This window comes from Brassica napus, chromosome C7 (assembly GCF_020379485.1).
Source record: "Brassica napus cultivar Da-Ae chromosome C7, Da-Ae, whole genome shotgun sequence".
NCBI classification, from domain to species: Eukaryota; Viridiplantae; Streptophyta; class Magnoliopsida; order Brassicales; family Brassicaceae; genus Brassica; species Brassica napus.
This window is the reverse complement of record NC_063450.1, coordinates 578906-601377: the sequence shown is the minus strand read 5'-3', so window position 1 is coordinate 601377 and position 22472 is coordinate 578906. Positions and strand designations below refer to the sequence as shown.

Here is a 22472-nt window from a genome sequence, read left to right as displayed (position 1 = left end):
CAGACGAACCTCTTGTTGCCCCTTAGTAGCTCGTAGAAGGGAATACACTTATCGGTTGACCGCGAGATGAACCTGTTGAGAGCTGCTATGCGTCTGGTTAGTCGCTGTACTTCGCGGCTGTTCTTTGGGTTTGGAAGATCGAGGATCACCGAGATCTGCTTGGGGTTAGCTTCGATTCCTCGTTGAGTGACAATGTAGCCGAGGAATTCTCCCGAAGTGACACCGAAGGTACACTTGGTCGGGTTGAGCTTCATCCCGTAGTCATTCAAGATCTTGAAGCAGTCGCGTAAGTTGTTTAGGTGATCGTCAGCCTTGAGCGATTTGACTAACATGTCGTCGATGTACACTTCCATGGTGTTGCCTAGCTGATCAGCAAACATTCGGTTGACGAGTCGCTGATAAGTCGCGCCGGCATTCTTTAGCCCGAAGGGCATCACCTTGTAGCAGTAGGTCCCTTTGTCGGTGATGAACGCCGTCTTTTCGCGATCGTCGGGATGCATCAAGATCTGGTTGTATCCCGAGAAAGCGTCCATGAAGGTTAGGATTTCGTTACCAGCAGTTGATTCGACGAGACGATCGATATGAGGGAGTGGGTAACTGTCCTTTGGGCACGCCTTGTTGAGGTCCGTGAAGTCGACACATATGCGCCATTTGCCGTTTTTCTTTTTGACGACAACCGGGTTAGCCAACCATTCGGGGTATCGGACTCCGGTAATGAAACCCGCGTCAAGAAGCCTGTCGACTTCTTCATTTACGGCTTTAGATCGTTCTGGACCGAGTTTTCGTCGCTTCTGTCGGATGGGTTTGAACGTCGGATCGACGTGCAGTTCATGAGAGGTAACTGCGGGGTCGATCCCCTTCATGTCGGAAGTCTTCCAGGCGAACGTCGAGGCGTTGTCTTTGATGAAAGAGATGATCCTTGAACATACGTCGTCGGACAGGTAGACGCCAACTCGGATGATTTTCGTCGTGTCGGATTCATCAATTGCGACTTCGCGAACTTCCTCCTTCTGAGGGTATATCTTGTTGAGTGGTTTACTGACGGAGTTGACAAGGGAAGCTTGTTTCTGCACCTTTACAGTTGCGATCAGTAGTTCTCTTGCGGCTTGTTGATCTCCCCGAATCGTCTGAGTTTTGCCGTCTTTTCCGGGAAATTTGATGCATTGATGATAAGTCGAAGGGACGGCTTTCATGGAATGCAGCCATGGTGTTCCGAGTATGGCATTATAGGGTGCTTTGGCGCGGATGACGGAGAACTTGACGGTGCGGGTTATACCACCTGCGTAAACTGGAAGGTGAATTGTCCCGATCATTTGCTCCGAGGCTCCGTTGAAGCCGGTGAGCGTGCGAGAGGAAGGCTTCATATCCCTTAAATCAACTCCCATTTTGTCGAGTGTGTCGCGAAAGATGAGATCGACTGAGCTGCCGGTATCAATAAGGACTTTTGCGACCAGACATTCGCCGATGTCAAGGTCGACGAGGAGAGGATCGTTATGTGGCATGTGGACGCCCTTGGTGTCTAGTGCCGAAAAAGTGATCTGGTGATCATTTTCGACTGGAGAAGGCCACTTCTGAGAGGTGGTTGCTTGACGTTTGTAATCTTTGACGGCTCGAACCGAGTCACCGCAAGGTGGTGATCCGCCCATTATGACACTAATGTGCGGGGCTCGGGTAGCTCGCATTGATTCGAGTTGCTTCCTCAAATCGTCAGTTGTGTTCTCGAATGTAGGAGTTTCTGCGGGCTGTTTCTTTTTTGACTCAAGATGTCGTCGCAGATCGGACCCTTTCGAACGGTTGAGTTGGATTCGCAGGTCGTCGGCCTTCAAATTGAGCTGGTCACGAAGGTCGCCAGTTTGACCGACTCTCCGAGCGTTGCATTTTGAGATGGTCGCACGGAGGTCGGTGGTTCCTGTGTTTTCGGCCGTGGCGCTTTTTTGCTTCAATAGAATGTGTAGGTCCTTATCTGCTTTCGAGGGAGCGAGAGACTGCTTATCCTTGCTGTCCAATTTATCGCGCATATCTGGTTGCACTGTCGGGACGTCGTCATCAGAGGAGTCGCAAGGGCGAGAGAGTATGACTTCCACTCGTCGCCGGCGACGCCGGTGTTTGTCTTCTGACGAATCGTTGGCGGGGCCGACGTTGTTGACAGGAGTGCGCTCAGGGCTTGCTCTTTCCTCGCTCGGGGCCGTGTTCTTTTGAGACTTCTGTGCCTTCTTCTCCTTGCTCTTACTCCAGCTTTTAGTGTTTTTTGGTGTCGTAGGAGAAGTGGGCATTTGGATTGTCCCATTAGTGATCCCGTCGAAAAACTGCCCGATGAGGACCTTGCATTCCTTCGTGTCGTGGGAATCCCTTTTGTGGTAGAGGCACCATTTTTTCGGCTCCTCGGAGTTTGAACTCGCTGGTTTGGTTGGGGTTGATTGCTTCGGAGCGGAGTCTCGATCCCAGTGGTTCCAGCCTTTCTCTCGCGTGATGGCTGCTGATCTTGGAGATTCCTCATCATCGACCGAGCTAACGTAGCCTCGCTTCTGAGTGGTATTTCCACCGGAGGAGTGCTGGCGAGGCTCGGGGCGGGTGTCGTTTGTTCGAGAGGATCGCTGTCTCGCTGCTGCTTCTTTTGCGAACTTTGCTCTGGTGTCTTCTTCCATGCGGATAAAGTTGTGCGAGCGAGCGATGGCGTCGGAGACAGATTTTGTCGGATATCGGTAAAGATCCTGGCGGAATGTGGAGTCGACGTGCAAGGTGTTCATCAAAGATTCGACGGCGATATGGTCGGGAATATCAATCTTCGAGACAATAGCTTTGAATTTCTCCATGAAGTCGCTGAGACTTTGGTCGCTGGCATGAGTGAGGTTCCACAAATCTGACACGGTCGCCTCCTGGTTGGTGAACATGATATAGTTCTTAAGGAAAGCCGTCGAGAGGTCGTGGAAACAGTCGACGGAGTTCTCTCTGAGGCCGGTGAACCAAGTAAGGGCCGGTCCTTCTAGGGTTTCGACGAAGAGTTGGCAAAAGCCGGCGTCTTTGTCTTTGTCGGTCAGGTTTGCGCGTCGCATCGCTATGTTGAAAGACGTGACGTGAGTAGAAGGGTCAGAGAGACCTTTGAAGGTTGGAAGACGGAGTTTCTCCATCTTCTGTAGCCGCACGCCGGTAACCTTTTGCGTGAAGGGTGTACGAAGAGATTCCGCGAGTACATGCTCGATTTGGGGCGCGGACGTCGTCACCTGGTGGATCTTCGAATTGATATCGAGGACCGACTGTTTCAATGCGGCTAGTTCGCTTGCGGTGTGCGCGTTGGTGTCGTTACCGGCGCTTTGGCTATCGTTATCCCGCGTAGGTGCCAAGTCGGTGGTTCGTTCTGTGGCGAACAAGTGTCGACGATACTGCGCCGTTGAAGCTTTGGCGTTTGCAGCGAGAGGAGCAAGGATCTTTGCTATCGCCTCGATTTGGTCAACTGCCGCCTTCTGCGCCGCTTCTTGTAGGGCGAGGCGTGCCAGGATAGTTTCCATAGATGCATGATGGGGAAGTGGAGTTACTGGTGTAGGCGTAGGTGTCACCTTTGTAGCCGGTGTCACCTCGAGAGCTTCGCGCTCCTCGCCTGACAAAGAACTGTCGTTGTTAACGACCATAGTTCTGACGTTACTTTGCTAGTTGCCCCACGGTGGGCGCCAACTGTTTGATCGGAAAACGGTAAATAATAAGATATGGGTTTAAAAAAAGACGTCTTATCAATGGTCGGAGAAAAACGTTCAGTCGGTTACAAGGGAAAAGAAGAGAGTGCGACAGAAAGGAATCCGGTGGCTCGACGAGCTACCGGAAGAGTACAACTAACGGCGAGATGAAGCAAAGGTGAAAACCCTAATCTAGCCGTCAAATGTTAGTCAGTGATTTCGGATCCTTTTCTCGTTGTCTCTCCTTTCCCTTATATAGACGTCCTGATACCTCGTCCTTGACCTAATTTACGCCATCTTGGTGGGCCTCCTCTGCTGGGCCGAGAAGCCCATAGGCGTCCGAGCAGCCGCTGAGCCGAACGTACTTCAGTCGATGATGATCAACTAAAAGTACTCAAGAGTCAAGCCGAGAGACCTGACTCTTGAGCCGACCGATCGAGCCGTCGCTCTTCCTAATCCGGGCCAGGCCTTCCTATTTCTCGGGCCTTGTGGGATGGTAAAATCCATCCTCTACACGGCCAACACCAGTAATATAATTTAACAATTATTGAAAGAACAAGAACAAGAGAAAATTAAAAACATGAAAAAAATCATCAATACCCAAGCCGGATAGTTCTTTTTTTTCACAAAGAAGCCGGATAGTTCTTGACGCCTGACATCTCAATATCACTCAAAAGGATGACCAAATTGATTGAGAAAATAAAAAAGTAATAACGAACAAACAAAAATTGATTACAAAAGAAAGTATGAAAATATTGGCAAAGTGGGTCACTTTTGAGTTTATAATTCGGGCTTTGGGCCGCGCAGAGTTTTTAATTCGGCAAATGGGTCGCGTGTATTTGTGACCTTGAAAGCAAAAGACGAAACGATCCTTACTCCAGCTGCGGAATATCAGAAATGCCACTCCTCTCTCGCACGTGAGAATTTCGGCGACTTTCCCGGTTTCCAAAAAACCCGGGTCATTAACTTCGTTGTCTTACCTGCACACGGCGGTAAACGACCTTCTGGTAAATTCATTTACTGTGAAAGTCTGAGAGGACTATTCATCTTTCGACCTAGATCCACCAGTGTTCCTTAGCCTGTCGCAGCCGTTGGAGAATCTTCCCCGGCGATAATTAGACCCCAGACGACGCCTGCAGTGATGAAGAAGTCCAAGCTAAGTCAGACAACCGTTCGTCGTCGGCCCAGATCCTCTGGTGAGGAGCTCCCGGAGCGCCCTCCTGCGAAACAGCAGCGCTATCCGGGTATGTGTTTCGTCCACCTCCGTTCATGTGGATTCCGTCTTTGCATGTCATCGGACAGATTCTTTAGTAATGATTAGTCGACACCGTTTTGTGTTCGAAGCCATTTATTTGAGTTATCGATTTTTCTTCTATTTGTAGATTCTGGATCTGAGGACGGCCCCGGTGGTGGTGATTCCTCAGGGGGACAATTCTCTGATGGGGTGCTCTCATCTGTGTTGCCCCGGAGACTGTTCGCATATGGTGCGTACCCGACAAAGTTGCGAGTAAACATCTACTCAAAATCACACGTCATCGGTTCTGTTGCTGCTGCTCTAAAGGGGACGGATGCGATGGACACTTTGATGGCTTCCCAGTTTCGGGGGCTGTTTCAGCTTCCCATTGTACGCTGCCAGAACTCTACGAAGCTCATCGGCTGCCTCCTTAGCCGACAGCTCGTTACGGCTCGCAGACACGAGTTCTGGTTCACCTTCGGGCCCGATCCACTACGTTTCTCGCTGGATGAATTTCGAGACGTTACAGGTTTGAACTGCGGAGCTTTCGATGTTCAGGATTCGGAAGCATCTGAATCTGTTCCTCCGACGATGTGGAACAAGCTCTTTGATACGGCTGTCGGTAAGTTAACAGTCCTGAGTGTACTGAGCATGTTGGGAAATGAATATCTAGCTGTGGAGAAACGGCTCCCTTTGGCTCTGATCGCGTTGGTTGATGGTGTTCTCTGGCCCAGTAACAAAGATCTTAAACTAACGCCCAGGTACGTTGAGATGTTGTTAGCGTATCCATGGGGTCGAGAGTCGTTCTTGACGACCATGCCGCGTTTCCTGCCTCCCCTTGTTGTCGCACCAGGTGAGAACCCACTGCAAGTTATGCGTGATCGGCTATCGCAAAAGACAACAGTTTGCTACGGGTTTCCACTTGCTCTGCAGTTGTTCGTATTTGATGTTGTGCCTCTGCTATTGGAGAAAATTCCCGACGCAGGGAACACCGCCACTTTCATTGATTCCCCCGGAGCTTGCTCTTCGCCGTCCACTATTCTCACAGTCAACGAAATAGTTGCTGTCGAGGAAGACCCAGACGTAAGTTTGTTTTCCCTTTGTTTTAAATACAGCGGATGCAAAAATACAGTGAAGTTAAACGGTTACGGCTTTTGTGGTTAACGTGTCTTCCATTGCTTTTTGCCTGGCTGCAGCTCTCTGTCCACTTCACCGTGATTCCTGATGAGGAACGACTGCTGTTGGTGGACCAGAATGAAGATAGGCAAGTTACTTCTTTGGTGCAGAAGTTGATTTGTGGGGAAACATTCAAACCTGAGGACTTTCCAGGTGGTGACCAGTCGTTTTCTCCCAAGTTTATGGTTCCAGACGCTGCCCAGGGGGAGGGAGCTTGTCCCACTCCCGTACGCCAGAGAAATTTGCGACCGAGTAATACATCGCCCATTGAAGTTGAAGATATTTCTTCTTCTGGAAACAGCGGAGAAGAGAATCGTCAATGCTCAGAGAGGTGTACGCATGAAAATTTAAAACATTGGATATCCCAGCGGTTTGAGGGGATGGAGAACAATATTGAAGAGTTGCGGACACTGATTTGCAAGAGTTTGGGTCTGCCCGAGGGGAGCAAACGCAACGCTAGGAAGAGGAAAGCGATGGATGATCCGCAGGTGCGTTGCACTCCGTCTCCTGATGATAGTATTGTGAGTGAAACTGAGGGGCGAAACAGGAAGGGAAAAAAAAGGAAAACGGTTGGCACTCGGCATGTTGGGAAAAAAACGTTGCCTTGGCGTCGATCTGGAGGTGGAAAGGAGGTGACAAAGGTTGTACGCCGAAGTTATTTTTTCGCATAATATACAAATTTGTGGTCATTTACTGTCCTGACACCTTTGCCGTTTTCCAGGAAGTGAGCAGGAAGAACCCACCCTCATCAGAGAGAGAGAAAGTGGTCACCAGAATGATGATGATCATGCAAAAGAAAACGAGTCTGACAATGCACGTTTTCCACCATCCGGCGGAAACAAAGGCGATCAGGTAATGTGATAGATAGTTTTATTGTTGTGTTATTGCTTAGACTTCTAACCCAGCGCTGGGGGGGATGGTCAGCAGCAAGAAACACAATCGAATGCCCTCGTCCTGTTTGGAGATGTATTAGATGTTGAGCCTGAGTCCTATGTGTTACCAGCAGAGGTTCGTTTGCATCTTAATTAGTTGTGTAGTGTTTGGCTAAGTAGTGGTAATAACAATAGTTGTGAATATTTGCGGATTTCTTCTAACTTCCAGCATGCGGTAACCTCCCCGGGGGCATGGCAGAAAAGAAACCCAACGTACCGGTATGAGCAAGGCTCCCCAGTCGCATGGGAGAAAACAAAGCCGAACTGTTACAGTTCGGTTGGTAGTGTACGCTCCTTTCATCCTTCATGGGATGGAAACCCCTCCTCGAAATCTAAGGTTGCATCCACCGGAATTGAAACGTGTCCGCTACTGATTATATCATAGACAGTAGTTATATCTGTCACATTAAGTTTGGTCTGTTATTGTTGTACATTACTTGAAGTGCGTTATTAACGGATCTGATGCAGGAAAGAAGTGCTCCAGAAGGTGGGGAGGGCCATCAAAAATGGGTAGGTGCTCCACCGGTGGGCTATGAGTCCGGTCAAACATCAAATCAGAATGATGGAGAGGGCTTGAACAAGTCTCTGCTCCTATGGGGTTTGTTGAGGCACTTGTGAAGGAGATCAACTCTGAAATCCCGGGGGCGGACGAGGTAGTTAAATCTTAGGCAATGGTTTAGGTCTGTTGTTGTTCGACAATTCTCAATTACCGCGTAATTAACTGATTTTAAATTGCAGGAAATAAGGGCAACGAGGGGTGGGGAGGGTGCACAGCCAAAAGAAAACGAGTCGGTAGCTGCCCGCATGACACCAACGGCCGGGATTGACTTTGCGCAGGTGATGTGCATTTTATTATTGGTGTACACATTCACATTTTATTTTGGGTGTACACCTGTTGACATAGGTTACTGACTCCATCTAGAAAACGGGTGCCGACAACGGTGGTGAGTCCGGTCAAACATCAAATCAGAATGATGGAGAGAGGCTTGAACAAGTCTCTGCTCCTATGGGGTTTGTTGAGGCACTTGTGAAGGAGATCAACTCTGAAATCCCGGGGGCGGACGAGGTAGTTATATCTTAGGCAATGGTTTAGGTCTGTTGTTGTTCGACAATTCTCAGAGAGCGTAATTAACTGATTTGAAATTTCAGGAAATAAGGGCAACGAGGGGTGGGGAGGGTGCACAGCCAAAAGAAAACAAGTCCGTGGCTGCCCGCATGACACCAACGGCGGGGATTGGCTTTGCGCAGGTGGTGTGCATTTTATTATTGGTGTACACATGTACATTTTATTTTTGGTGTACACCTGTTGACATAGGTTACTGACTCCATCTAGAAAACGGGTGGCGACAACGGTGGTGAGTTCGTTGAGGAGGATCCTGACGGTGGTGAAGAAGCGAGGACGGCAGACAAACAGCCCCAATCTGTTGACTCCGTTGAAACATCAAATATGGAGTTTCCAAAGCCTGTGGAGGCGGTTGGAAAAGTTGCTCCTCCCAAGGCGGGTGGTGAGGCAAGTGTTAAGGAGATCAACGCTGAATTACAGGGGACGGAGGACGAAGAGAGATATGACAGTTGTAAAGACGACATGTCCACTGATAGCCAGATACAAGAGAACCCACGTGATCTGTGTGGTGAAAAGGATGCGGACTCTGAAGATGTGGGCAGTGGTGGTAAACGGCATCGCATGAGATCCAGCAAGATTTCTGGAGTGTACACCCGTGACCCAAAGGTGAAAAAGTTGTTTAAGAGCGAGGAGAAGGTTGAGTATAAGCCCATTGCAAAAACGAATCGAACACAGTTTAAGAAGTTTGCCAAAATTTTGAGGGAAAACCCCGAGCAGTAAGTTTCTAACTCTTTTTAAGGTTATATACATACACTCGTGCATAAGTTCCTGATTGTTGGTTAAATTTGCAGGATGTGGGATATCGCTACCGGTCACTCTGTGTGTAATCACTTCTTCCTTGAAATTGCTGAACCGGGGAAATGGATGTCTGACGAGGTACTATTAAGCTCTGCATCGTCGTCACATTATACCTTTGACAGTCACCTTATGTAACAAATATTTGTTACATATTTTTTTGGGACAGCACATGCATGTGATAATGAACATGTTGTGGAGGCGTCGCGAGATTTATCTACAGAAGGAGAGGATGGTGATCTTGGATCAGTACTTTATAAAAACCATTCAGTCAAACTGGAGTGCCTTTAGCGCAGACAATGACAAGCTGCAGTTTGAATGGGGGAAAAACGTAGCACAGTATGTGACAGGAAAGAGCAAGGGGCAGAAAATGAAGTTGGGACTTGGCCGCGATGTCGACACCGTGTACACCCCGATGAATTGGGGTGGAGATCACTGGGTTGGTCTCTGCATTAAGCTGACTGAAGGTCATGTGGCGGTATTTGATTCCTTTGTTCCTCATACTGAGATCAAGGTTGCGGAAGGACATATGTGTTCGGTTGTACAGTCGTTGCCTTATATATTAGAAAAATATGAGGGGCATAAATGCTATAAGGTGAATGAAGGTCTTCGAATTTACTCTTGGAGCCGCGCAGAAGGCATTTATCACAACAAAAGGGGTGGCGACTGTGGGCCATGTGCTGCCAAGTTCATAGAGATGCATGCTGCCGGCTTAACGGAGGAAATGAGTCGGATTACCGACAAAGATGTTGACAGATTTCGAGAGCAGTATGCAATGGACTGCTATGAAGAATTCGTGGGCGATGCTAAAGTAAACAATGAGTAAACTTGAAGTTGTTTTCTTTGTCAGAATGTTGTTCGAAACCAATGGTACTTACGTTTGTGTGAACGAAATGGAACTTAATGGTATATTTATGGAGTGTTTGTGTGATTATGCGTTTATGATCATCGGGAAACAAAAAAGTTTATCGGTATTGACTTTGGTATTTCTAGATATGTACACCTGAGTTAAAACGCTGCACACCAACTACATGTGTTGACTTTGGTAGACCTTGTAACCCTCGTACACCGTTGTTGTAATGTTGTTGTAACTACGTGAAGGTATACATCATTGAACAAAATGATTGCGAATGTTATTGTGTTATAATTAGAACTATTTGTGATGTTTGATTGTATTATATAAAGTCACATCATTGAACAAAATGAACTACATGTATTGTCGGTGGTAGACCTTGTAACGTTTGGTGCACAATATAAAGTGAAACGTTTTGTTTGGTCTTTAAAAATCGTACACCATTGGCGTAATGATGCACACCAAGTCTGACATTTCACATCAACCATATGTATTGACTTTCTTAGACCTTGTAACGGTTGTTGTATTTTATTATGTAAAACGCATTGTTTGGTTTATAAATCGTGTACACCGTTGTTTTAATGTTGTACACCGAGTCTTATCTTTTCATGATAACTGTATGAGTAAAGAAACGATAAACCGATGTTGGAGTTTGTCTCCTAGCTTTGATGGTATACGTCCTCCGACATCGTAGCATCTTCTCAACAACGTATCACGCAAGCCTGTCCACCAAGGGTATTTATACAGATCAAACGAAGAATAGACGTCAGGCGTGTCTGCCAGGGCACACATTGACTTACAAGTAGATCTGAGTCTATACAGATCTTGAAAGGAATTTTTTGCGACGCAGGAGACAATCAATTGTTGGATTTCTGAAGGGAGATCTAGAAAAGTCATCTCTGCCATTATAGCCAGATTGTGTTTTCAGCGTTGTGCAAATGATGTCCAAAATTCAGTAATTATAGTGAGCAGACGGCGGCAAGCGAAGGGTTGTCTTTTTACGATGGTCACGCCCGTATAAGTCATTATATCGAGGAGACGCATTGAACCTATACCGAGATAAACGAAATAATGGATTTTTTATTGACCCTTTAAAAATGATTTGACAGTGTTAGGTTTCAAATGTAGGTGGGACAATAAATTCTCGTATTAACCTCACACGTTTTCTCTACAAACCTGTTTATTAAATTACTATAATCCCTCTCATACCAACCATAAAACAGACCACAAAAAAACTCCAACAAGTGACCCCAATAGTATGGAAGCTCACGTACTCCCAAATCTTCCCCAGGAAATTGTGTGCAAAATCATTGAGCTTGTCGGAGAGGAATCATTTTACAATCTTGGCCCTTTTCTGCGGGCTGGAAAACGCGGTTACGCCCTCGCACACGAGCCCTCAGTCTTGAAGAAGTGCGATGTTAGTGAAATGGAGGACGGGTTCGTCACATGTCAAATACGCCAAGGTTGTCAGTTCCGGGAGTTTCATCTCAAATGTGTCAGTGCTGGCAACAGAAAGACAATCTACTATGAAGGTCTCCTTACAGCACCGAGCATGGGACTTAAGGAGAGTATTAAAATATTGGAACCAAATGGCCCAATGCATGTATTCTCAACCCTAGCTGTCGCCATATTCAATGTTTGTCTTGGCAACGACAAGGAAGCGAGCAAAGTGTTTCAGCTGTTCGCAGCATATCACCATGACCTTCGATTGGATGATACTTGTGAAATGGGAGAATCCATAGAGAACCAATTGAAAGCCTTTGGAGCGGAAGACCTGAACTGCAACAAATATGGGGAATCTTTCAAGTTCCCGGATGATGGCGTTATCAAGACACCCAGGTGCGTGTATGGCCATGATTACGCAGACAACTTAGAAGGTGATTGCAAAAACTGCACGCTATTTTGGATTTGCGTCAACATTGCAAACATCCTTTAAATTTTATTGACAGGGAAATCTCTCTGGTTTTCTCCTATGTCATTTATGTTTTAACATCTGCTGTTTCCTCCCAAATGTAGTTCCTCGATCCCAATACTACATATAATTTCTGTTGGAACAATACCTTTGCAAATTTAAATAACTAATTCATAACTAATTCATAGGTTATAACACGTTTACAGCAGATGTTGAGATACCAAAATACAAGCTTGCAGGACAAATTAAACACCTCTTCACATATTTAGAAACCCGTTAATGATGTCTTCCTCTATTTCTGCATTTTTGCCCAAATCACTCTGGAGGTGCGAGATGGTCTTCTTCAATTCCATGATAGTCCGCTTTTGTTCAGAAATTTCGTCTCTAGCTTCAATCAGAGCTTGCTTTTGCCATCCGAAAGGTTCTTCCTCATCGATCCATTGGAAAAACCCACAATCAAGTGGACTCTACAAGATAAACGAAATGAAAACCCCTTCGATAAATAACAACACAATACTACTATTCTACCTTCCAGCGTTCACACCCGTAGAACCTCCGACCAGGATTTTTGTCTGTCCAAGATTTACATTTCTTCGCCGGCAACGCACAGAAACAACGCACATCAGTTTCATTACCCTTTCCCTTTCCCTTTCCCTTATAGCTCGATCTGCCACCGAATTCCATATCTCTTCCCAGTTGGAGAACAATAATGAACACCAAAAAAGGACTGAAATCGAATTGGAGAAAAGAATTTTGGGAAAAAATGTAAATGGGTCGGGTTTAGGGTTTGGACTGGGCCGGATTTTTGGGCAACCCGGACCGAAATTTGAATTTAGTTTAATTTAAATTTTGAAATAAAGTGCACAGTGACGAGCACTTTCTCCAACTTCGACCTAATAATATCTCCCTTTCTTCTTTCTCCAACTTCGACCTAATAACATCTCCCTTTCTCCTTTACCAGCAAAATTCCCTCGATGTCGACTTCCAGCAGCTCGGATGGTGCCTCGTATGTGGACATGCTTTACGCTGTGAACGACTCCAACTTTGGAATCCCGGATCGTTGTCCTTGCGGAAGCGCAATTATCATTCAGATCTCTACAGAAGCGGCAGCCATTCCGAAGAAATACTTTGTATGCAAAGATTTCAAGGTGAGTTGTAATCTTTTATGTAATTGTTGGCTTTGCTTCCAAAGATTCAAAGGTAAGTTGTAATCCTATTTCCAGAATGACAGGTTGCACAGAAAGCAAGAATGGACCGCCGCTATCGAAGATGAAACCCGACGTTTGAAGGAAACAGTTGACGACCACGAATCCAGGATACGTAGCTTAGGTCGTGTTGAATATCGGATCGATCGAATTGACGAAGATGCCCAAAAAAATGACGGTGAGATTGCAAACCTTGGTTATCAGATCCACGAGATGGAGAAAGTCTTGAAGAAAAAAACTGAGGAGATTGCATTACTCAAGGAAATTATTGAGAAACTTTAATATAATATATTGTTGCATCTATTTTGTAGTATCTATTCTGGCATACATATGGTGTGCAACTTTTATATATGGTGTGCAAGTTTTTTATTGACGTAATTGTATCCAACGTTTCAATTGACATAATAGTATCCTACATTTCAATTGACATAATAGTATTCTCTTCGAAAGATTAGAAATATTTGTTGGTGTGCAACAATTTAACAACGGTGTACATAGGATAGAGTAGTGTACATGAAGATTACCACCATCCAACAAGTCTTAACGCCACGTTTCAAAGTTTGGATGACCGGTGGATGCCTTGAAGTCGCGTAGAAAAAGACTAACCTCTTTTATCCAGAAGCACCGGTTACACATGTCTTCAGCCTTCCTATTGTCGATGTCCCATAATGCCCAATGTCCCTCCAATAGAGGAGAACAAGGACAGCTGTAAAATATCGGTGCGACTGTTGATATAAAGACGTGCCTCCTTATGTGGAAGTAGTCGTTATGGTCCCAATTCCACAATCCAGCCGAGGATCTTACCAGCAGTCCGATCTTAGCGACGTAGTCTCTTGAAAATCCCCTGAAGTGGTCGCCATCATCATCCCATAATTTGCTTGTCTTGGCGTAGGTATACGAGGCTCGCTCGAATCCAGCATCGGCTGCTCTCTTCATCAAATCAAGACCCTCAACGTACATATTTCGCCTGTAAAAATACTCAACGCCCTTGATGTAAAGTGTACTTGGGTTTCCCTGGGCATATCATCTTCTCAATAGGTAACGGAGCCTAAACCCGTTAAGCCTCCACGGGTATTTAAACAAATCAAACGAAGCGTAAACGTCTTCATCGTCTGCCAACGAACGCATAGCCTTGCAAGTAGCGTGGAGTCTGAAAAGATCTTCTACATCCTCTATTCAGGGCTTAACTTCCTTGCAAGTGATCTTCTTGTGACATTATTCGGATATAATATCTACTTTTGTTATTAATGTTATGCATCTATTGATCAACTATAGGTGTACAACAAATATGTGCTACAACCATAATATATTTAGTACGAAAAGCCCGTACACCTCAACATTAGTTCCGTACACCATATCCAAACAAACACAGGTTCATCGTTGATCTACAATAAAAATACATTCCAAAACGAGGTTGGTCGTTTTTATCAAAATACAGACTTTCTAGATCCTCTATTCAGGGCTTAACTTCCTTGCAAGTGGTCTTCTTGTGACCTTCCTTAAAGCAGTTTGAGCACTTGTTCGGCTTATGTTTTTTGCTCCCCCCCTGATGTAAACAATAAAGTTGGTATAATTGGAGAATTTACTATACGTTACTGAAATTATTGTTCAAAGTCAACACCACAGTCTTACCGGTATCTCTCCTGCGGACAGTTTACGTTTGATTCCTGGTCTTCCCTTCGTTCGTTTGGTCTTTGGTGGATAAAGATCAACCGTTAGTATTTCGGCTGGCACTTCAACATCCTTTGGATCCGGAACCGGAAGTATGATACCCCTAACTGTTTCAGCCCATGTCTCTTTGAGATGGTGTTTGCAAACAAACATGGTGTACTGCATATTACGGCAAGAAGCAGCAGCAATGGCATGTCGGCATGGCAAACCAAGCTTTTGGAATTCGAGGCAAGTGCAAGTTCGTTTATCCAGATCAACCGTGAAACCAAAATTAGTTGGCCTGTGCGTAACTTCGAATAACCAAGTCGAACATGGCATAACTAGAAGGCCCGTTGACAGCACCAGCTGTTCGACCAGTATCTTTTGAATATTATGTGGAACATTTCCCTTCATCTTACTGATCTCAGTGCGTCTACTCACATACCATGTACACAGCTTCCGGCGAATAAACTCGAACAATGCCATTATAGGACTATCACGAGCGGGCAGAAGAGCATTATTCAACGATTCAGCAGCGTTAGAAGTCATCACGTTATATCTCTCCCCTTCGAAATGTGAACGTGTCCATAGCTTCTTGTCGATCTTCTCCAAATAATCCCAGCATCTCCAATCCGTCAGTTTAATAACCTCCATTATCTCCTTAAACTCCGAAACTCTGAACGCATCCCCAGCTCTGCCAACCATTGCTTTCTGTTGCAGCCCCTTAAACTTATCATTAACGTTACGCTGGAGGTGTACGAGACAAATACCATGGTGTGCACGTGGGTACCATTTATCTTTCGCTGCGAAAATTGCTGCGCATCTATCTGATATTATACTTGAATCAGAACCATCCTCTACAATAGTAGATAACCTCTGGAAAAACCATGTCCAAGATTCTGTGTTCTCGCTTTCCACTACTGCGAAAGCAATCGGGAATACGCGGCTGTTAGCATCTTGTCCGCTGGCACTTAGCAAAACACCTTTGTACTTTTCAAACATGTGGGTGCCTTCCACCACTAGCACCCTCCTCAGGTACTTCCATCCATCGATGCATGCTTTCAGGGACATGAACGCATACTTAAACCTTGTTTTTCCTTCTTTGTCTTTTTCTGTTTTAATATCGGTGATTGTTCCAGGATTTGCTAGCTTGAGTACATGGAAGTACTGTGGTAGCATCTTGTATGAATCCTCCTCTGTTCCTTGCGCAGATGCAATCGCTAGTTCTTTCGCTTTCCAAGCTTTCCAGTATGAGCATGTATAGTTGAATTTCGTTCACAACATTTCCGGAAGTTCCATAGCACGCGGCTCAGAGTAGAGCCTCTCGTATTTCGAACGCAATAGAGCTGCAAGCACTTTGGCTGTACCATGTTTTTTATACTTCCCTCTAACGTCGGCTACGCATACATGATTCATAATTGCCTTTTCAACCAGATAAGTTGGAGAATCACCGAGTTGAACAGCCACTACTCTCCACTTGCATTCTTTTTCGTAGCATTTCGCCGTCAGTCGGCGTTTGCAATGCCTGAGCTTAAACGTGCACACCTTAGCAATTGCGTAGATAGCCAATGTCAACTTGCACTCCGCTTTGTGCTTGAACGTCCTTCCCACGTATATGTCAGAGTCCTCCTTGCTGAAGTCAATGTCAAGAGGGTTGCAGCTGCTTCCATCCATTTCATTATACACACCATCTACATCATTATATCCATACATATCTGGTACTTGTATGCCTTTCATGAATGCTTCTCCACCATGAACTTGTCTAGTTGCGGTGACAGGAGGATCAACATCGTCCTCATCTTCGAGCTCACGGTTGTGCGTGTTATATTGTTTTGGGAGAGTTTCGAGACATATGTCACCACTTTCAACGGCCTCTGTTGCTTGATTGGGCGCACAACCAACGTCTGTAGGAGTACCACTCACATTATCTTCGGCTTTCGTCAATACTTCTTCACCCTGAAATGCGGCCGGCTGGGGAATAGGAGTGTCAACAACAGCATCATCATCATTATCTTCAGTCACCCGGGTGTGTTTGTTTTTAGATTGAGGGGGCGTCACAAGAACAACATCAACACCTACCTCAGTCTCTGTTACTTCTGTCTCCAATCTGGAGGGTGATCCAAGATCTCTTGCTAGATCGGTGATTTCCACAGAAGAATCGTTATTTTTGGATATATATCCACCTCCACGTGATCGTTGCTTCTTACCACACGCCGATTTTGCAGCCCCTGTGCCACCAATACCGCCAGGACGCCGAATACCCTTCCCACCAGACTGTCCACCACTTCTTCCTTTGCCTGGACCTTCTACAAAATCGTCGTCGTCGTCCGTCACGCAATCGTTTCTACAATAATCATGCCAGCCATTGTAGTCGTAATCGCTATCATCGCCTTCATCTTCTGCAGCAACATCTTCGTGAGATCCTCCATTATTTCCATTCTCCACTGAGACCTGTTCAACACTTAGCGTTCTCGTATCTTCTAAGAGACAGATTTGTTGAGGCAGATTATCTGGCGCCGTTTTTACTGCACCTCCTTCTTCGACTTTTCCTTCCTTATTCTCTCTATTATCCACTGCCAAGTCATCTCCACAAACATTCCCCTTTTCTTGCTCGCAATTCTCTGAATTAGCCCCACTCCCGTCGGCAAGAGTTTCTCCGCTTTTGTCTTGGTCCTTTGACGTCGCAACCATGCCGCCAGACTGAGAGTTGCGTTTGTAGCGTTCTTCGATTTGCTGTACTTCCATCAAAAAAGCAACATCTTCATCAGGAGGTCGAACGGGTGCATTCATTTGGACCCGTATTACTCGTTCCGACCTTAGAAATATCATTTCTCCTCCAACACTTTCTCTTAATGTTACGAAGAGATTGACGGATTTGTCTGCTCGGTGAAGCGCCTTGAAAATCCTGAAATCTTTGTCCGTTGCTATCTCGACGGGAGAAGCCACTAGGCCCACCATTTCACTCTCTCCATCATTCAGCCAATACGACATCTCGGCTAACACTTCCCTTCCCAAAAGCCCATACGCAGCTACAATACACGTTTTTAACTCCTCAGCACCTCTAATTCTGGACGAATCGACGGCTCTACCCATTTTATCATTGTCTATCTTGAAATCCCAAGCTCCATTGTCAAACATTATCCACCTCCCAGCCATAACCACAATGCAAGAATTACACAGACCTACGGTCCAAGCATGAGCACCCGTTAGTGTCATTTGCCAAATAGAGGAAGCACACAATTGTAAAAACAAATACAGAAACTTAGAGCTCAAACTCTGTACCTTCGCCGGTGTTGGTCCTAATTTCCTTACTACCTGTGCCACCACTACTTGACCCGACGTTCCGACCACCACTAATTGTTTCCATCCTTTTCAGTTACGGTGGATAAGCATCGACGGCCTCAGAGGATGGGAATATCTTCGTATCGTAGGGTTGCTTCTTTTAGTTGTACACCAGTTCTTAGCTGCTTCTCACCATTACCCAGTTAGCGTTTTATAACATATTAGTTTAATTAATATTACCAAAAATATCAGAAAACAGTGAACGGCGGGAAAAGGAATGGTTAATATTACCTTTAACCTTTGCTACCGGTCACCCAAAAAAAAAAAACTAAATCTCGAACTCACACGTGCGGAAACTTCTGGGCCGCTTGGGTCGCTAAGTCTTAGGGTCGTTTCGTCTGGGTCACTTTCAAGAGTTTCATGGGTCACGGCCCAAAACATTACGGGTCATAAGGCCAAATTCGTCACCGATTTATTTCTCTCCCCTCTAGCGGCCCGTTTCGACAATAAAAACTTCCAGCGACCCACTAGGCCAATTAAAAACTTGAAGTGACCCTATATCACAAGCGACTCAAGAAAGTATATCTCTAATATAGTCTTATACACAACAAAAACATATACACAATAAAAACATACAAATAAATACAACACGTATCTAATTATTCGATGCTATTAATCTCCAACCACCATCACTACCATCAAACATTCATATAATCATTAACCATTATTGCTATACAAAAATTAATAGCTTAATATATGTCTAACAGTATATATATATATATAAGTTATTAGTTTTAAGTATAATCAGAATATTAATAAATAAAAATAAATTATTTAGATGTTAATATATAATATATAAATTATATTTAATGAGGTCAGTGTTAAAAATTATTTTCTAAAAATTAATCAGTATCATTTTAGAAAATTAATCGGTAACATATATAAAGTACAAAATTAATAATAAATTAAATAGTGAAAATTGTTACAAATATTGAAAATTAATGTTACATATTATTGAGATTAAATTAAACATTTTTAAAGTTACATTAAATTATTTTAAAGGGTAATATAAGTATATGTTTTACAAGTATTGTGAACACAAAATGTAAGGTTATTGTAAATGTGGACTTAAAAAAAAAACTAAAATAAAAAGCTCAACCATCAAATATATATATAAGTAATAAAAAGAGGATATAAGCCTTAGATAGAGTGTTCACGTAGGCAAAAATAATCGGCCAATGAGAAACTATATTTTTGCCATGTCACCTCCTCTATTTGTTTTTACAAAATGATCCTTTAACTTTTTACTTAAACAATTATAACCGAAAATATTTTTTAGTGAAATATATTATTTATATAAATATAATTATATATTTTTATTAATATAATAGTTTGTAAAGAAATATTTAGTGTAAATAATATCATAATTTTATAAAATACTAAAATAAATTGGGTTAGTTTTCAAGTTTCACAAATAAAAAGTATTATTTGTAAACTTAGAAAAAAATATATCAAGAATATTATTTTCAGGAAAGAAAATAGAAAAATACATCGGAGACAAATCCATCTCTATTATGAAATTTTTCTATTTTAGAGAAAAAAATAGAGGAATAAATTGGAGATGGTCTAAGGCAAGGCCGATGTAAATGATCGACGTTGAGATTTCAGCTTTTTTGATTCTTACTATTCTAAAGTTTCAATATAATTTGAAAATTCCATTTGCTTTATAATATAATGGTTTAAAAGTATTTTTTTGTTTCACTATATAAATTATTTTTATATTTCAATGTAACTTTATACTTATTGGATATTGTGTGGCTAATTAAATTATGTAAATTATTATGTAATTGATTAAATTTATATATTAAATGACAGTTTTCTAAATTAATAACTTTTAAATATTACAGATTTTAATTAAAACTTAAGGATATAAGCCTCAGATAGAGTGTCCACGTAGGCAAAAATAATCGGCCAATGAGAAACTATATTTTTGCCATGTCACATCCTCTATTTGTTTTTATAAAATGATCTTTTAACTTTTTACTTAAACAATTATAACCGAAAATATTTTTTAGTGAAATATATTATTTATATAAATATAATTATATTTTTTTATTTACATAATAGTTTGTAAAGAAATATTTAGTGTAAATAATATCATAATTTTATAAAATACTAAAATAAATTGGGATGGTTTTCAACTTTCACAAATAAAAAATATTATTTGTAAACTTAGAAAAGAATATATCATATTATTTTTAGGAGAGAAAATAGTAAAATACATCGGAGACAAATTCATCTCTATTAAGAAATTCTTCTATTTTAGAGAAAAAAAATAGATGAATACATTGGAGATGGTCTAAGGCATGACCGACGTAAGTGATCGACGTTGAGATTTCAGCTTTTCTGATTCTTACTATTCTAATGTTTCAATATAATTTGAATATTCCCTTTGTTTTATAATATAATTGTTTAAAAGTATTTTTTGTTTCACTATATAAATTGTTTTTATATTTCAATGTAACTTTATATTTATTGGATATTGTGTGACCAATTAAATTATGTAAATTACTGTGTAATTGATTAAATTTATATATTAAATTACAGTTTTCTAAAGTAATAACTTTTAAATATTACAGATTTAATTAAAACTGATTACATTTTGAAACCGATAGATTAATCTATAAACTAACTCTATATAGATATGATGACAAAATCTTAATAAAAAGAGGATATAAGCCTTAGATAGAGTGTTCATGTAGGCGAACATAATCGGCCAATGAGAAACTATATTTTTGCCTTGTCACCTCCTCTATTTTTTTTACAAAATATACAAAATGATCAACTTTTTACTTAAACAATTATAACCGAAAATATTTTTTTAGTGAAATATATTATTTATATAAATATAATTATATTTTTTATTAACATAATAGTTTGTAAAGAAATATTTAGTGTAAATAATATCATAATTTTATAAAATACTAAAATAAATTGGGTTAGGTTTCAAGTTTCACAAATAAAAAGTATTATTTGTAAACTTAGAAAAGAATATATCAAGAATATTATTTTTCAGGAGATATAATAGAAAAATACATTGGAGACAAATTCATCTCTATTATGAAATTCTTATATTTTAGAGAAAAAAAAATAGAGGAATACATTGGAGATGGTCTAAGGCAAGGCCGATGTAAATGATCGACGTTGAGATTTCAGCTTTTCTGATTCTTACTATTCTAATGTTTCAATATAATTTGAATATTCCCTTTGCTTTATAATACAATGGTTTAAAAGTATTTTTTTGTTTCACTATATAAATTATTTTTATATTTCAATGTAACTTTATACTTATTGGATATTGTGTGGCTAATTAAATTATGTAAATTATTATGTAATTGATTAAATTTATATATTAAATGACAGTTTTCTAAAGTAATAACTTTTAAATATTACATATTTTAATTAAAACTGTAGGATATAAGCCTCAGATAGAGTGTTCACGTAGGCGGAAATAATCGGCCAATGAGAAACTATATTTTTGCCGTGTCACCTCCTATATTTGTTTTTACAAAATGATCCTTTAACTTTTTACTTAAACAATTATAACCGAAAATATTTTTTAGTGAAATATATTATTTATATAAATATAATTATATTTTTTTATTTACATAATAGTTTGTAAAGAAATATTTAGTGTAAATAATATCATAATTTTATAACATACTAAAATAAATTGGGCTGGTTTTCAACTTTCACAAATAAAAAATATTATTTGTAAACTTAGAAAATAATATATCAAGAATATTCTTTTCAGAAGAGAAAATTGTAAAATACATCGGAGACAAATCCATCTCTATTATGAAATTCCTCTACTTTAGAGAAAAAAATAGAGGAATACATTGGAGATGGTATAAGGCATGGCCGACGTAAGTGATCGACGTTGAGATTTCAGCTTTTCTGATTCTTACTATTCTAATGTTTCAATATAATTTGAATATTCCATTTGTTTTATAATATAATGGTTTAAAAGTATTTTTTGTTTCACTATATAAATTGTTTTTATATTTCAATGTAACTTTATATTTATCGGATATTCTGTGGCCAAATAAATTATGTAAATTATTGTGTAATTGATTAAATTTATATATTAAAATACAGTTTTCTAAAGTAATAACTTTTAAATATTACAGATTTTAATTAAAACTGATTACATTTTAAAACAAATAGATTAATCTATAAACTAACTCTATATAGATATGAGGACAAAATTGTAAAGTGGTCTCACCTTGAATTTCTCTCATTCTAAGCATTCCTAATTGGAAGGAGATAATCAACATCTAATATTATGTTACTCTCAGTATATTAGAAAAGGTCGAACCGTAAACCAATTAAAGATGATGTAAGAAATACATAAAAAAATATTTCCAATTATCACAAATATAGAATCAATTGACAACAACTTAATTATGTCCAGCGTAGGACAACAGAGAAGAGTTTTCATACCTTCTAATATTATAATATCTCACTATATTAGTGGCTAAATCAGTTTTCTCTAGCACAAATACTCACTTCATTCTTGGAGTTTAAGCTTTTCTATCTGATAATATTAGTAGTTTGATAAAAAAAAAACGGTCGAACTGTA

The 22472-nt window shown here is 41.4% G+C and overlaps 1 protein-coding gene across 1 annotated transcript; it reads right to left on the bottom strand.

Moving 5' to 3' along the window:
- Window positions 1–14512: 14512 nt before the first annotated feature.
- Window positions 14513–15727, bottom strand: LOC106377769. The gene has a single exon (XM_013818014.1). The coding sequence runs from the start codon at window positions 15725–15727 to the stop codon at window positions 14513–14515; it is 1215 nt and encodes a 404-aa protein (XP_013673468.1).
- Between the last annotated feature and the right edge of the window lie 6745 nt (window positions 15728–22472).

Bases quoted from the DNA above. Each gene is read 5' to 3' on its own strand.
- LOC106377769 (XM_013818014.1), bottom strand. From the start codon at position 15,727: ATGCTACCACAGTACTTCCATGTACTCAAGCTAGCAAATCCTGGAACA.